At 35.6% G+C, this 16,334-nt stretch overlaps 1 protein-coding gene across 1 annotated transcript in view; it reads right to left on the bottom strand.

Moving 5' to 3' along the window:
- MBD2 (methyl-CpG binding domain protein 2) overlaps positions 1–16,334 on the bottom strand; it is a 66,952-nt gene that overhangs the window by 26,964 nt on the left and 23,654 nt on the right. Inside the window, exon 3 of the mRNA XM_026496337.4 lies at positions 8,286–8,423. Coding sequence (XP_026352122.1) covers positions 8,286–8,423 — 138 coding nt within the window. The remainder of the gene's footprint in view (positions 1–8,285; positions 8,424–16,334) is intronic.

Below are 16,334 nucleotides of genomic sequence, written 5' to 3'. Positions count from 1 at the left end.
AATTTTGTCAATGACTTTATGACCAGCAGGAAACAGATCTTATCATCTATGCCCTAATTTCCTACAGCTTCTTCAGTGTTCTCCTGGCCTTAAGTCATCCCTCATATTACATACAATACCCAGATTAAGACCTCTAAGATGTTCTCCGCATACTTCTCTGCTGTTGAAGACCATATATTTTCTCCTTTGCTTTTTTTTTCATTGCACTTTTCATACCATGATAATTACATATGTATTTGTCTCTCTCCCTATTACAGTAGGAGATAAGATCCACTGAGATCAGGAGCTGTTGTTTTGTTCACTGCAGTAACCCTACTACTTAGGTAAGTGCTTGGCACAGGTTGAAGGCTCAGTTAAAGACTTTTTAATTTAAAAAGTTCATTAATTCATAATTCAACAAACGCATATCAAGCACTAACATAGTGGAGATACTGTGGATAAAGCAATGAATGACTAATACAGTTAGAGCAGAAAAGGAGAAGGGAGAGATGCTAAGGAGGATCTCTAAAGCCAGACTTGATAAATCAGTGGTTTTCTGAACAGGTAAAGTGATATCTAAGTTCAGACTTGAGGGAGGAGTAGAAAATAGGTAATTAAATGTAGAAAAGAAAACAGCATGAAATATGACCAGAGAATGCAAGGGCGTGATGTGGGCATGGAGGGGGGTGGGGAATGAATAGCACATTCAAAACTCTGCAAAAAGTTTCATGTGATTCGAGTGTAGAACAAGAAAAGAAAGTGAGGCCAAGGAGATAAGCAAAAGCCAAATTATGAAGTACTCTGTAAGTCATGTCAGGTGTTCTGACTTTGTACATTATATTTAGCAGGTTTTTTTCCCCTAAAAATTTAACAGGAATCATTAAAAGCTTTCCAGAAGAACAGCATTATCAGATCTTCATGTCAGATGGAGCTTCTGAATGCAATATGAAGAATGAATTGAAGAGAATAAGCAGAGAGATGAGATGAAATGACATCTACCTGGTACAGCGATGGAGCAAGTGAGTATTTATGGAGACAAAGTCAATAGGACTAGTTGGCTAATTAGATGTTTGAGGTAAACAATGGCAAGAGTCTAGGATGATGCTCAGGGTTCTGGCTTAGGCAGCCAGGTAGACAGTGGTACTTTCACTGAGATAAAGCACATAGAAAAAAGGGCCGGTTTGACAGGATGATGGAGATTATAAAATGAATTAGAAGTGCTGGTAAGACTTCCAAGCAAACAATGTTAGTAGGTGGATTGATACAAACAACTGAAGCTCAGGAGAAAGACGTAAACTTGGAAATCATTAACATATAGATGATAACTGAAGCCATGAGAATGAATGAAATCATCCACGCAGGCTTTACATACAGAGAATGCACAGTATTCCCTGGGAAACCCCATGATTTTAAACGATGGATACAGAAAAAGGAACCTAAGAAGGGGAATGAGAAAAAAGAAGGAAGGAGGAAAACCAAGAGTACAGTGTCACAGAATAAAAGAGTATTTAAGAAGCCAGGGGTAGTCACAGTACCTAAGTCGTGCAACTTAAGGACTGAAATTTGTCCATCATCAGCAACCTTGATGAGAGCCATTCAAATGGCAGAGTGGGAACAAAAGTGGTATTTCAGAGATATAAAAACTAAGAGATAAGGGAGATATTAAATACACACAATTCCAAGAAGTTTGACTGTAAAAGGAAAAGAAAGAAAACAAATCTTAAAAGGGACAAAGAGTAAAATGAATATTTTTTTAAGAGAGGGAAGATTTGTGTATATTTAAAAGCTTTGAAGAAGAAGCCAGTTAGAGAAGTCGATGGTGAAATGTAGTTGACATAATCCATTGAGCGAGATCTCTGAGAAGGTAGGAGGGAATGCATTTGGGGAGCACAGATGTTGGAATTAGCTTTAGGCCACAAGGAGATACATTTACATTCAGTTCAGAGGGGTAATAAAAAAGCTACCTCCTTATTCAAAATTCTTTAAACATTTCTCATTTGCAAAGTTAAACACAAATGCTTTAGTTTGTTCAAATACATGAGTATTCAAATAAATGCAAATATACAATGAAATACCATTTTTACATATTGAGTTACCAACAAGAAAAAGTACTAATAATACTCAATGGCAATGCAGGTAAGCTAAAACTGGAATGCACATAACTTATCCACAGACTTTTAAATTGATGCAACCCTTTGGCAATCAGTGTCCCACTATGTATCAAAAATCACAAATATTCACACTAATTGTATTTCTGGAATCTAGTCTGATGAAACAATGTAAAATATAGAAAGCAACTTATATATATAAAGATAGTCATTGGAGCACTACCTATAATAGTGATAAACTGGAAATAACACTATGGAAATGGTCAAGTAAATCATACGCTAGTATAATACACAGCTGTTGGAGCAATATAAATTAATTATAAAATCACAGCACATAAATTATATAAGACATGGATAACGTGTATAATATAATGGTATGTATACATATTAAAGTATGTATATATATGTATATATATGTATACATACTATGATCATCAAAAGATGATCAAAGACACTATCAAAAGATGCATTAAAATACTGAAAGAATAGGGGTGCCTGGGTGACTCGGTTGGTTGGATATCTGCCTTTGGCTCGAGTCATGATCCCAGGGTCCTAGGATCGAGCCCTGCATGGGGCTCCCTGCTCAGCGGGGAATCTGCTTCTCCCTCTCCCTCCCCCTACTCGTCCTCGCTCACTCTCTCTAATAAATAAATAAAATCTTTAAAAAATAAATTGAAAGAATATAAAAAGTGCTAAAATACTATTCTAATTGCATTTAAAAAATGATGAGAAATTTTTTCTTTTGTTTATCCCAAATTTCTCTCTTATAAACATACCAAATGATGGTTAAAATTGTAAAGACTGACATTTAAGGAAACCCGTTACAATATTCTCAATTCCCACTACTTCCCATGAAAACCCTGATATTCAAACAACTTATCTTCTCATTCCTTGCCCATTGCCATTATAAGAGCTTTGCTAACACTATTCTCCCTAATTGGAACGTCCTCATCCTCCCATCTGCTTTTCTAAATTCCACTCAATCTGCAAAGTCCAGCATATGTCCCATATCTTTTCTAAATATTTCCCCAACCCTCCTAGCTACAGAAAAATCACCCTTCTGGAACACCTACAGCACGTGTCTGTACCAGTTATTTAACCTTTGTACACAGCATCTTTCCTACGTCACCCAGAATAATGCTTTTAAGTAGTACAGGACAACATGCCATCTATTTCCTCTGCACAGGCAGCCAATTGTTCTATCTAGAGAAGAGGAATATAATATCCTCCATGGAACTCTGTGCTTTAGCTTGTCTATTTCTCAATCATAAAAACATTAATATGCAGCTATACTAGAAATAACCCTCTGAAGTTAGGAAGAAGTAAATGTTGTTAGAATGTCTAGAGCGAAGAGTAATTTTATGGGTTATAATAACTAAATACTGAAATATTTTGCAAACTTTTCATACACAATGTCTTTAGAGTGCACACATTTTTAAAATTTAACTTCGTCTTAAAAGTTTCTTCTAACATATTTAAAAATATTCCCTCTTGGTTACTATCAAAAAGACAAGAGACAGTAAGTGTAAGCAAGGATGTGGAGAAAAGGGAACCCTTGTGCACGGTTGGTAGGAATGTAAATTGGTACAGCTGCTATGGAAAACAGTGTGGGGGTTTTCAAGAAATTAAAAATAGAACTCCCATTTGATCCAGCAATCCCACTTCTGAGTACACATCCAAAGGAAATGAAATTACTGTCTTGAAGAGGTATCTACAGCCCCATGTCATTGCAATATTATTCCCAATACCCAATATTCCCAATATTATTCCTAATATTGGAATTCCCAATATTAATTCCAATATTCTTGGAAAACTTGGCTATTGTCCATCAACAGGTGAATGGTTAAAGAAATATTATCAGCCATAAAAAGGAAGGAAATCCTGCCATTTATAACGACATGGATGAACCTTGAGGGCATTATGTTAAGTGAAATAAGTCAGAGAGAGAAAGACAAATACTATATGATCTTTCTTACACATGGAATCTAAAACAGCTGAACTCATAGAAACAAAGAGAAGACTCGTGGTGACCAGGAGTGGGGGTGGTTGGACAGGTGACAGTCAAAGGGTATAAACTTCTAGTTATAAGATGAATAAGTTCTGGGTACCTATGTACAGCATGGCAAATGTAGATAACAATACCGTACTGTATACTTGAAAGCTGCTGAGAGAGATCTTAACTATTCTCACCACCACCACCACCACCGCAACAACAAAATGGCAATTGTATGAAGTGATGGTCGTGTTACTGAACCTTATTGTGATTATCATTTTGCAATGTTTATGTGTATAAAATCATCATCACATCATAGACCTCCAACGTACAGAATGTTATATGTCAATTATATCTCAATAAAGCTGGGAAAAAATCATTCCAAAAAAAAAGGCTGACTTCTAGAAGAAAGTAAAGTTTCTTATCTTTTGAGAGAAGAATTAGCAAATACAAGGAAAAAATCCAGGATCAAATAGAACATTTAAGTCCACTTCTTCGCTGATTTTTAAATATTTATTTTTTGGTAAAAAAAGTGAATATTCTGTAAGATATGTAATTGATATTCAAAGACTATCAAAAACACCCATAGCCTATGAGCATCCTATAATATACTAATTAAAAGAAGTAATGGCTCAACGATGAAGTTTGAGTTGAGGATAAAAGAAAAAGCAAGAGACCAGAAAGTGTCAAAGATGACAGCAGAAACAGAAACATGAGTTCTTCATATATTGAAGGAAGAAAGCCGGGAAAGACATCCTTAACAGCAAAATCATAATTCAATTAGGTTAAAAATTCTGGATATGTTTTACATATCTGACCCAAAAAGGACATTTCAATGATCTTACTGTTTGGGATAATAGTCTTATAGTTGGTAGAGTACCCTTCACCTCACTCCAGATTCTTTTTTAATCTAATGAAAAGACAAGCACTTATCAAATATGCTGATAATATACCTATAAATATCTCACTATTCACCCATCATAACCAGGTTTCACAAATTCCATCTCTACCATATAGTTTTAATTGTAGGCAGAAATCACTGCTGAATTCTGTTTAATGCATTTTTGTTTCCATGCCCTAATTTGCCATTTTAAAGCTAAGGCAGTTTCAAGGAATCAATACATTAGAAATTTATAATTCATATATTTTACAGAATTCAAATCAGACTGCCATATAATGACGCAGGCATAGGATGTTTGTTATATAAGACAGAATTATTTGGGCGCCTGGGTGGCTCAGTCGTTAAGCGTCTGCCTTTGGCCCAGGGCATGATCCCAGGATCCTGGGATCGAGCCCCGCATCGGGCTCCCTGCTCCACTGGGAAGCCTGCTTCTTCCTCTCCCACTCCCCCTGCTTGTGTTCCGTCTCTCGCTAGCTGTCTCTGTCAAATAAATAAACAAAATCTTAAAAAAAAAAAAAAAAAAGAATTATTAATTTCTATGATTGCTTCACATCTAAATTAATCACTTCAACCTATTCAAGGTGGAACCTAGTTAAGATCCAAAAATCTAATCCTAGTTCTAGGTCTCAAAATTCAACCCTCTAAAAAGAATGGCAATACCAGTAGCTTGAATACCTTATTAAAAGACTGTGACACAGTTAAGGAATAAAAACATTTATATCCACAGGAACCTCAAAAATAGAAACCTCTTTGTCTAGTTTTTTTACTGGATGATCAAAATAACTTCTCCAAATGGACTATCTGGCAATTTATACTGCCAATCTGGTTCAGCAAGGCTGTGGAAAAGCACAGTTGGAAGAATTACTTTTGCCAATTTTTTTTCAACTATCTCCTCAACAATAAGAGTTGATTAACACATATCTGACATATGTATGTCAAAATATAATTTAAATCAACATCTTTCCTTTACTTAAAAACCTGGATTTATACTGGAATTGTCAGAATGACATTATGATTTGCAAAACATTAATTTAAAGTTGTCTCTGCTATTTTCCTAGAGTTGCTCAATGCCCAGTCCTTTATTCTGAAATCCTATTAGCGAGACAGTAGTCAAATATTACCTCAATTCTTATGTTGAAGATAAAGACAGGGGAAAGACAACTAATGTCTTCGTATAATCAAAAACAGCAAAAACTGTCAGGTGACACGAGGATAAAGGGAAAAACAGTTCAAACTTTCAGAGAAGTAACCTCCTAAATAATTTTAACACTTCCTGTCTGTGCAAGCTAAAAGGAAGATAAAACCCTCAAAAGAGCTGGGTTAAAATGACATAAGATGGCGGGGCGGGGGGGAGATGGGATTTAACTTTTTTGACATATACTTCTCATTTGAAAACAATGTCATAAACTTTAGTAAAAGAAGGAAAATGTAAAACTACCCAATGTATCAGTGAATAAGGAGCAACTGATCTGACTACTTCAGCTTTAAAAATCTTCATTACCAGTGTCTCTACAGCCAGGGAAACACCCAATAAATACAATTACTACAGTTGTTCAAATCTGCGACTGAACTAGGTATAGAAAACGATTAAATTACTGTTTAAAGCACCATAATTTGCTACTCAATTGGCCTGAAAATATTAGGGTTTATAGACTATTTTGAGAATGATTTGACAAAGAAAAGATGAGGATAAAATCCATCTACTACCTAGTCTCAATAAGACAACTCAAATTTCCAATATGGAACTATTATTATTAGTTATTCCACTTTCTTTATCTTTTGGGCTTTTTGAAGCAAACGGTCTTATCCAATTACAGACTTTGGAAATTTCAATCGATAAAAATCTTTACAAGGAAACGATTTAAAAATCACCAAAAAGCCAAAGGACAAGATGTTCAAGACTTTAGACAGTATCTAAGAAAGAATACAATCAGGGAATGGCTTTTTCAAGGTGGGCAAAGTTCAGAATGGCAGAACTCCTTCCCTGTTGTCATGACTATACTAAAACTACGGGAGGTCTGGTGACTATCACTGGGTGCAGTAGTGAAACGGAAGGGAAAAGCCTGGTACAGAACGCTGAATGGCCCAAGGGAAACCTAAGTGCTGACAAGAGCCTAAAGGCACATGCAGGTACGCATCTTTTACATTGGATGTGATACACTTACATGGCCCCTGTTGAATCTCTTGGGGACCAACAGTAAAGCAAGTTTAGAACTTCAAATCTTGAGACATCTATAGCAAGATGCTGATCCAATGTGGCTCCAAATATCTTCTGTTTTCCTGGCTCACCTGAAGAGGAAAAAACACTACAGAGGATGTGGGAACTGAATTTCTTTATGTAGTTTCTTCTAGAGCAACTGCCTGAAAGTTTTGGCCCAATCCTTTATGAAGTCTGGAGATGAGACACTTGAGGGACTAGCGAAAACCAAAATTCAAATGAAAAGGTGGAGTGAGGCATCTAAACGGGGAATATGAGAGCAAAAGATAACCGTCGTAGATAAATCAGCATTTCTAATCTGTAAGTGGGAGGAGGCAGAGAAAGGAGAGAAAAAATATGCACAGATGTTTCTCCCTCCACTCCCTCACCCCAATTGCTACTAAAAATTCCAGAAGTACCTAAACTTTTTGACCACAATTAGGGAGTGAATGAGCAAGGTTATTTGGAAAGGTAAGCATTTTGTCAAGTCTCCCTCCCCTGGCTATGTGACATTATTAAGCAGCAGGGAGGCCTCTCAGGCAATACTTTTTTCTAAGAACAGATTCTGGTGCAATACAGCTCGAAGCAATAAAGAAAGAGAAATATAAACTCAATTTCTGCAAAAATGGAAGTCACAGGACAATATACCATATTAACAAAGTTTATTTAATTCTGTTTTTCAAAAGGGGAGGGACAGCTTTCATATAATACGAAATCAGAACAAAAAGTAGTTTCTATATAATAGAAAGTATTTTTAAACTAAGCAACACAAACTGCATGCTTCGTCCCCTTGGGAAATATTACTCCCTGGAAAGATAATCTTTAAAAAAAACTAAGATTAGCAGAAGCAAATCTCATGTACATTACCACACAAAACCATAAAAATGTAGTCCATATTAATTTAGATTCATTTTTAATTAATTTTTTTCCTAAAACATTTTACCTAAATATTATATTATTATTCTCTAGCATTCATGCAATAGCCTAGCACATAAAACAGTTTTCTTTCCAAATATTTTCCATTTTAACCAGTTTACTTGAACTATGTCTGGTAAAAATACCAGAATTTTTTGACAAATAAGATTGGAGAAAAAATTAGATCCTTACCTGACGTGGCTGCTCATTCATTCGTTGTGGGTCTGATTTCACTTTATTACTAGGATGATTTGTGACTTTGGTTACTGGTTGTTTGAAAATTGATGCGGTTTGTCTAATTGGCAATGTTGTATTCAAGTCTGGTTTACCCTGTGGATATAAGCATGTTTTCATTAGTAAATATTACATAGAAATATAATTTGATGAATTTTTTAATTCATTATCCATTACTTTTTTAATTTAAATTCCAGTTAGTTAACATACAGTGTAATATTAGTTTCGGGTGTACAATATAGTGATTCAACACTTCCATACCCAGCGCTCATCACAAGTGCCCTCCTTGATCCCCATAACCTATTTCCCTCATCTCTCCACCCACTTCCCCTCTGGTAACCATCAGTTCTCTATAATTAAGAGTCTGTTTCTTGGCTTGGCTCTCTTTTTTTACCCCTTTGTGGTTTTTTTTTTAAGTTTATTTACTTATTTAAGTAATCTCTACACCCACTGTGGGGCTCAAACTCACAACTCTGAGATCAAGAGTCACGTGCTCCTCTAACTGAGCCGGCCAGGCGCTCCTGTTTTGTTTCTTAAATTCCACATGAATGAAATCATATGCATGGAGCTAGAGATTATTATGCTAAGCAAAATAAGTCAGTCAGAGAAAGACAAATACCATTATCCATTACTTTAAATCAGATTATTCCAAACTTCTCAATCTCAGCACTTTAAGTACTCTAAAGCACATTTTTAGCACTTCATTATGCAAGACATACATGAAGTTTTCTCATTTAAAAGCTTTCTGTGTACTTTAAAATGTAAAATTATCTATATGAAATTCATAATTAATTTGATTAACAAGGTACTTGGGACTTTTAAATGAACAAATGTATTTATGGGTAACACAAAAAGGAATGTTTTCAGAACAACAATCAGGATAGCAATGGTCTAGACATTAAAGAATGGAGGAAATAATGGCATACTTGGCCATTAAAATGTGAATGAAGTGGTCAGCGATTAGGAGGCCAGGCTTACATAAAACCATGTAAGTTAAATTTCACTCCCATATAAAAAGATAATTAGAAATGGAAGTTATAATTCTAGCAAACAGAACTCAAATTAGCAACAAACTTATCTAATTTTAATCAACCAATAAATAAAAATCTACAATGTGTTCTAGTGAAGTCAAAATGTGGCAGGGTTGCTATTAAGTTCATTTGCAATGCTCTAACAACCATTGGGGGGGCGGTGGACCTGCAGGGGAGGAAGGCGGGAGAAAAAAAAAAGAATAAAATGTGATTTAATAATTGTATATTCTGTTGCTGGCAAAAAAAATATAAAAGCTCATCTATATCTGAAAACAATATACCTCTGATATTTTTGATATAGAAATATACTTGATAAATCTACAGGATATTCAATGAACTTGTCTTTGCATCTATCCCCAGACAAAAATTGTGCTATCAACTTCCAGACTCCAAAACAATGGTTCTCAAACTTCACACATCGGAACCACCCAGAGAGTTTATTAAAACAGATTCTTGGGCCTCACTCCTAGAGATTCTAATTCAGTAGAGAGCTGAGGTGGGGCCTGGGAACTTGCATTTCTATTAAGGTCTCAGGTGATGCTGATGCTGCTGATCCAAGGACCACTTGCAGAACCACTGCTCTAAAACAAAGGTTGTAAATTGGTGGCAGGAGAGCCAAATTTAACCCATAGATGTATTTTGTTCACTTTTTAGTGTCTAATAAAATGAACGAGTATCTACAAATCTGGAGATTTCACATAAAATCCAGACCCTAGCTTCTCTTAAATAAAACTCAAAGATCTAGAAATACTGGACTTGATTTGGCGACAACAGGCCATAAAATTAACTGATAATGGCTGCTCACAAGAGGTGTCAAGGGTCCTCTTCTAGCAAAATTCCTCAACAACTCATGTTTGCATTACCTGTGTGGGCCCTACGTGTTGAGTTTGTGACCTCTGCTTAAAGAATGTTACCAATGTCTAGAAAGGTAAGCATCAAAATAAACTAAACTGACAATTAGCACAATTGTGGTATTACTTGGACCCAATACTAAATATGTCTCCATCACCATCCTCTCCACACCCCGTCTTCTCCCATCCCTTCTTCTCTACATGTACTGGGCATGCTTGTCGTTCCTCTATCTCACTCGATTTTCTTCCAATGTATGTGCTTACCTTTAGGAGATATATTCATTGTTTTTTAAGTTTATTTATTTTTTTTAGTAATCTCTACACCCAACTTGGGGCTCAAACCCACAACCCCAAGATAAAGAATTGCCTGCTCTTCCGACTGAGTCAGCCAGGCGCCCCGAAATAGGGTCATCTTAAATAAGACTAACAATATCTCTTAGGTATTTAGCTTCCTTATCTTTATAGATTTTCAAAAAATTAGTTAGAAGTGAGCAAATTTGACTGACAGGCTGCAAATGACCACTTAGAATGCCATCTTTAAAAGTGTGAAGCCCAGGAATGTGTATTTTTAAAAGCTCTCCTGGATGGGGCCCCTGGTTGGCTCACCCTTGATTTCAGCTCAGGTCATGATCTCAACATCCTGAGACTGAGCCCCACATGGGACTCTGTGCTCAGCAGGGAGTCTCCTTCTTTGCTTCTCTCTCCCTTTGCCCCTCTCCCCACTCAAATGCGCACACACAGGCACTCTCTCAAAGGAACAAATGAATATTTAAAAAAAAAAAAAAAAAGCTCTCCTGGGAATTCTGTGATGCACAAAAGGTTTGGATATCTCTGATTTATGACATCTAGAGCATTCTGAGGCCCTAAGTGAGGCTACCCAAACTATAAAATAGTTAATATTCAACCCTAAAACTTACGGAGAACTTTTCCTGTCACTAGTTATACTTAGTATATATCACTAAATAATACCTTGTTTGGTTTTCAATGTTTTCATTCCTTATTAAACAATATATTCTGCTGGTATTAGAACAAGACACTATCAGTGGACACAATTACATTGCAACTGTTTGTATGAGCAAACAGTGGAGCCTCCAAGATTCTCATTGTTACAAAGGATGACTAGAGACGGCAGGGATTATTCTAAATGAATCCTGAACCCACAAAGACTGGAAGGAAGCACGAAACATATAAAATTATTGGTGCTCTAATGATAAAAGATTGGTTTTTTTTTTCATTAACTATGTTTTTGGTGCAGTAAGTAAAAATTAGAAGAAAAAGCTGGCTGAAAGGTAAGCATCAGAATAAATTAAACTGACAATTAGCACAATTGTGGTATTACTTGGACCCACTACTAAATATGTCTCCATCACCATCCTCTCAAATTGTGTGTTCAAAAAACACAATTCCACTGTCTGATAAAGAGTGCATTCCTCAGTGGAATGAAGTAAGAGATTATTCAAGAGCGTGCTGTGTTACTTTTCTCTTGATCTTATTTTGATTTTTATTACATTTTCTCCTTTTAACTGGCTTGAAAACTCTGAAGACAGAATTTTTTACTAATTAATTTTGTATTCCAAAACAGTGGCTTGTAATCTGAAAAACTGGACTAACTGGTTTTCCCAGAAACTGTCACAAAAACACTAAATTTTATTACCACTCTCACCTGAGGAGTGTCAAACAGTTCATGTCAGTTGTGTGTCTGAATCCTTCAAAATAACTACCAATCCACCATAAACTTAGGAGCTATAAAGCAAACACTTTTTTAATGGGACAAGATTAAAGCTACTCTTACAGTTGCAATATAAGAAAAAGTAAAGCAGAAGTTTCTTACATCAGAAAATTAAAATAGCAAACACACACATTCTAATATTAGAAAGAAAAGTATCCAGCTTTGATAAATCTCAGTATATACACCAGCCCTCAAATCAAAATTTAATGTATTTTATAATAATGTGTATATTCGCTGGAAGTACTCAACTCAAATAATTTTTGAGACTCTATTCTATCCCCTTACGTGCTGGGAGGAATACAAAAATAAATCTTTAAATTTTTTTAAAAAGTTTACTTCATTTTGTTCCGATAAATATCTGAGATGGGTCTTTGTACACTCAGGAAGAATATGCAATAAAAATTAATTTTAAAAAACAGAATCAGTGACAGGGAAAACAAATTTCCTTTTGAAAAGATTAATAGTGATCAATACTAGCACTGAGCATCAAAGGTGGATCTGAAATTATTAGGAGTCTGGGTGAAAAGAGAAACATTAAATCATATAGATATCAGGTCAGAGAGAAGGAAGCATACCAATTAATAAGGAAAACAGAGCTGTCCTGGTATTAAATCTAGAAAAAAATTAAAGGGACTAACATCACAACAAATATTAAGCAAATCTCAAATGCTTTTTCTTTTTCAGTGACTTTTCTTAAAAGCTATGAGCATAAAATTTAAAGGAAACTAGGAGAAGGTGATTCTAAAAGGGACTAAACACCAGTGTGGTCTAATTATCATGTAGACTTTCAGCTGACCTAACCTGACTAAGGCTAGAAAAGGGGATAATTAAAGAGGTGGATGAAGAGCATGTGTCATACACCAGTGATTTTCAAACATTTTCACATTCTTACGCGCTAAAAAATTTTTGAAAATAACTTACCTACGTTTCAAAGCTGACATCAAGACTATTTCAAACCTTAATGTAAGTACAAAGAATGCACTTACTACAGTATTTTAAATATTGACACTTTGATAATAAATATATCACTTTAAGATGTATCTAACACAATCTAAATATACCCACCAACCACTTACACATGAACAAACTCTTCAATAGTTACATTTTATTTCACTCTTTTTTCTCTTTGAGTAATTCCATTCCCAAAGTTATTTCTTATTTTAAACCTGAAAACTTTTCACTGATCATTTATACATCATGAGATTACTTTTCTAAGCTTTTTGTTATCCTAAAGTACTTAGTGATTAAAAAAAAATTAATAAATTTCTGGTTTACTACATCAGTAGCATATAACTGCCCCAAAACAGTAAATCACATGTTAATAGATGAAATAAAAATTAGATGTATTAAAGAAGAGATTTTTTTATTTAAAATTAACTTCATGGGCTTCGATGAGTATTGCTAGCTGCTAGATTGTGCCAAGATTTGGTACCAATTTTGTTCCAAGTCTTCATTTTTTAAAGATGGAACACCAAGAAACCTTGTTCGCATAAATGAGTAAATACAGTGAGTTTTATTATCAATCTTTGAACTTCTTTTGAGTTATATGTCAAAATATTGCATAGTGAACCATCAAAAAATTTTTTAATAATCAACGTCTACATTCAGTTCTCTGTAAATTTCAGACAAAGAATTATACTGGCAGAAAGACTTGACCGTTACCAAGTAATTCATTGTCTTGGCATCAACACCAGTATTTCAAATGATTCCTTTACTAGAGATCAAACATTGTGCACCATGGTAATACAGCAGACAAGTAAAAAAGTGTGCTCTTCTGTAAAATGAGAGAAGGTGGACTATGCGAAAGGCACAGGGGAAAAAAGAGCCCCTGTCTCCAGCTCAGGTGTGTGCTCAGATCAACAGCAGGAAAGAGTATACCCAGAAGTTAAGGATACAGAAACACTCTCAACATCATCCCTGCTGTGTATACCATGTAAGCCTGCACATAGCATAGTTTGAACAGCAGGAATTTAATTTTTTATTCTAAATACCACTTTTCCCAGCCTGGCTTTGAATTAAAGCTGAACGACAGTTGGGAATTGTACATATTCTATGACAAGAGCCAAAGGACTCATTTTTATCTTTAATCCTGCAAATTTTGCACCTTATGTTTAAAATTAGCCATGTTTGTTTTCATTTTTTTTAAGATTTTATTTATTTGAGAGAGCATGATGAGCAGGGAGCGGGGGGGGGGGGGCAGAGAAGCAGATGCCCCACTTATCAGGGAGCAAGACCCGGGCTCGATCCCAGGACCCTGGAATCATGACCTGAGCTGTAGGCAGACGCTTAACCAACTGAGCCACCCAGGCACCCCAGCCATGTTTGTTTTAATGTAAAAATGCTGCTCTGTCGACCCAAAATGCTCAAATAAAGCTGATACTTCCAAGTATCATTCAAGTATCATTTTAATACTATGGCTTTCCATATAGTACATACCCCCCAAGAGATATTCATGGCCCAATCTGAAAAGCAAAGACTTTATTTTTCTAAGGTCACTTTCTCGTCTGTAAATGAGAATAACAATAACCACTCATAAGGTTCTTACAAAGAGCAAACAAGATAATAGTGCAGCCTTCATTCAGTCACTGGACAAATCCCAAACAAGTCTGCCTACTATGTGCCAGGCACAGACTGGTGGCTAAAAAGTTGTCATCAAAACACAGAAGTCCCTGCCTCACACCTTACATTCTGGGGGTAGGCGGAAGACAACAATTAACAAAATAAGCATGTCTTTTATAGTCATGTTGGCATGTAAATTCTGAATAAATAGCTGCTATTTCCATTAGCAGCATTAACATGGTTTTGACTATGCAACTGAAATTTAGGAACTTAAACCTATTAAGCTTTTCCAGGAGGAAAGCCATCCCCTGGTTCACAAAGAGGGGAGCCTGAGTGGTATCTTTAGACCAAACCAGTATTATTGCCAAAAAAATAATTTCAGATTTGTTCCGGAATATGTACAGTAGCCTATAGTAAATGCCTTTACACAAAATCAAAAACCAACAATGCAAAGCACTTCACAGTCTTTCTGATTTTTTAAAAATTGAGATATAATTCACATGCTATAAAATTCACCATTTCTAAGCGTACAATTTAGTGTTTTTTTAGCATATTCAAAGTTGTGGAAACTCCATAACCTTTGCAAAAAGTAAAGAATATCTGGGATCTATGATTTTGTACTGAAAATCCACTTAGTGTAAAATCCCAAGTGAGGAACAAGATTTTTTTTTAAGGAGATCAATGAGATCATATTAAAAACAAAATAGGTGGACCAAACTTTGAGCTCATTAAAAAAGACTTCTAATTAACTGAAGAGGTGGAGTATTGAAATTCATCACTGAAAACAAGTTTTGAAGAGTTCTACTTGAAAAATAACTTCTTGCAGCTTTAGTGAGTAGGAGGTCATTAAAGGACTTACCGCAAAAGATGGGAATGAGTTTCAACCCAATACTTAGCAAGCAGCTCTACTCAAACTAAGGCAGCTACTGTGTGAAATTGTCTCCTTTGCATCTGGGCTGGCACTAGCTGTGTACACATCCTTGGGAGAATTGTGGAAATAGTCACACAAATTATTGTCTGTAGGGCTTAATTCTCTTTCTGACCTACAGTCTACAGTGTCAGGGAACTTCCTTTGCTATATTCTGAGAGTCTGCAATAATGCCTAAGTATAGAATGTGCTAAAAAATTTCTGTGGGATAAATGGATGCATAAAATGTCCATTATATGTAAAATCTTCTGCAGACCTTACCCTTCGACAGTTTCATTTTCTGCTTTAAACTTACAGATGCTAAATAGGTAGAAAATATAGTTCAATGCAGTGTATAATAGCCATCTCAATTTTATTATGTAAAGAACAGAGTCATCTGTATTATCTGCCTTGAGATTATCAATGTAAGAGAAATAGTCCCAAGACTTACTCCATCTATTACTATTTAACATATACTTATAGGTATCTGGCCAGTGTCTTCCTCTAAGTCATACACACAGCCCACAGTCAGGACCATATTTCAACTGCGTACTCTGCTCTAACATTTATCAAAATTAATACCACTGCACATCACATTCCTATCTCTCAGTAGTAACCAAATAGTCAAGTCCCTCTGATCACACATTATTACCCATCACTCAACCTCATAATATTCTGTACATCCACTCATCTACCCCATTGTTCAATGGCTTTCAAACTTTTTTGACCCATCCTACCTCCAATCCTCATACTATATATTCCTGAATGACTGACTAGGCTTTCCTATGTTCTCAATACTTTCTCTAAACATTCTTTCCAGATCCTACACTTACTGACTTGGCCATCCCCTGAAGATACTATCTCCCCTCGCGTTCTCTCCAATGAAACTTTCCTCTTTCCCTCCTCCGCCCACTCCTTCCTCCCTTTACC

Source organism: Ursus arctos, unplaced genomic scaffold, assembly GCF_023065955.2.
Source record: "Ursus arctos isolate Adak ecotype North America unplaced genomic scaffold, UrsArc2.0 scaffold_17, whole genome shotgun sequence".
NCBI classification, from domain to species: domain Eukaryota; kingdom Metazoa; phylum Chordata; class Mammalia; order Carnivora; family Ursidae; genus Ursus; species Ursus arctos.
Note: the sequence above shows the minus strand (reverse complement) of the source record. Positions and strands in the feature narration are given on the sequence as shown.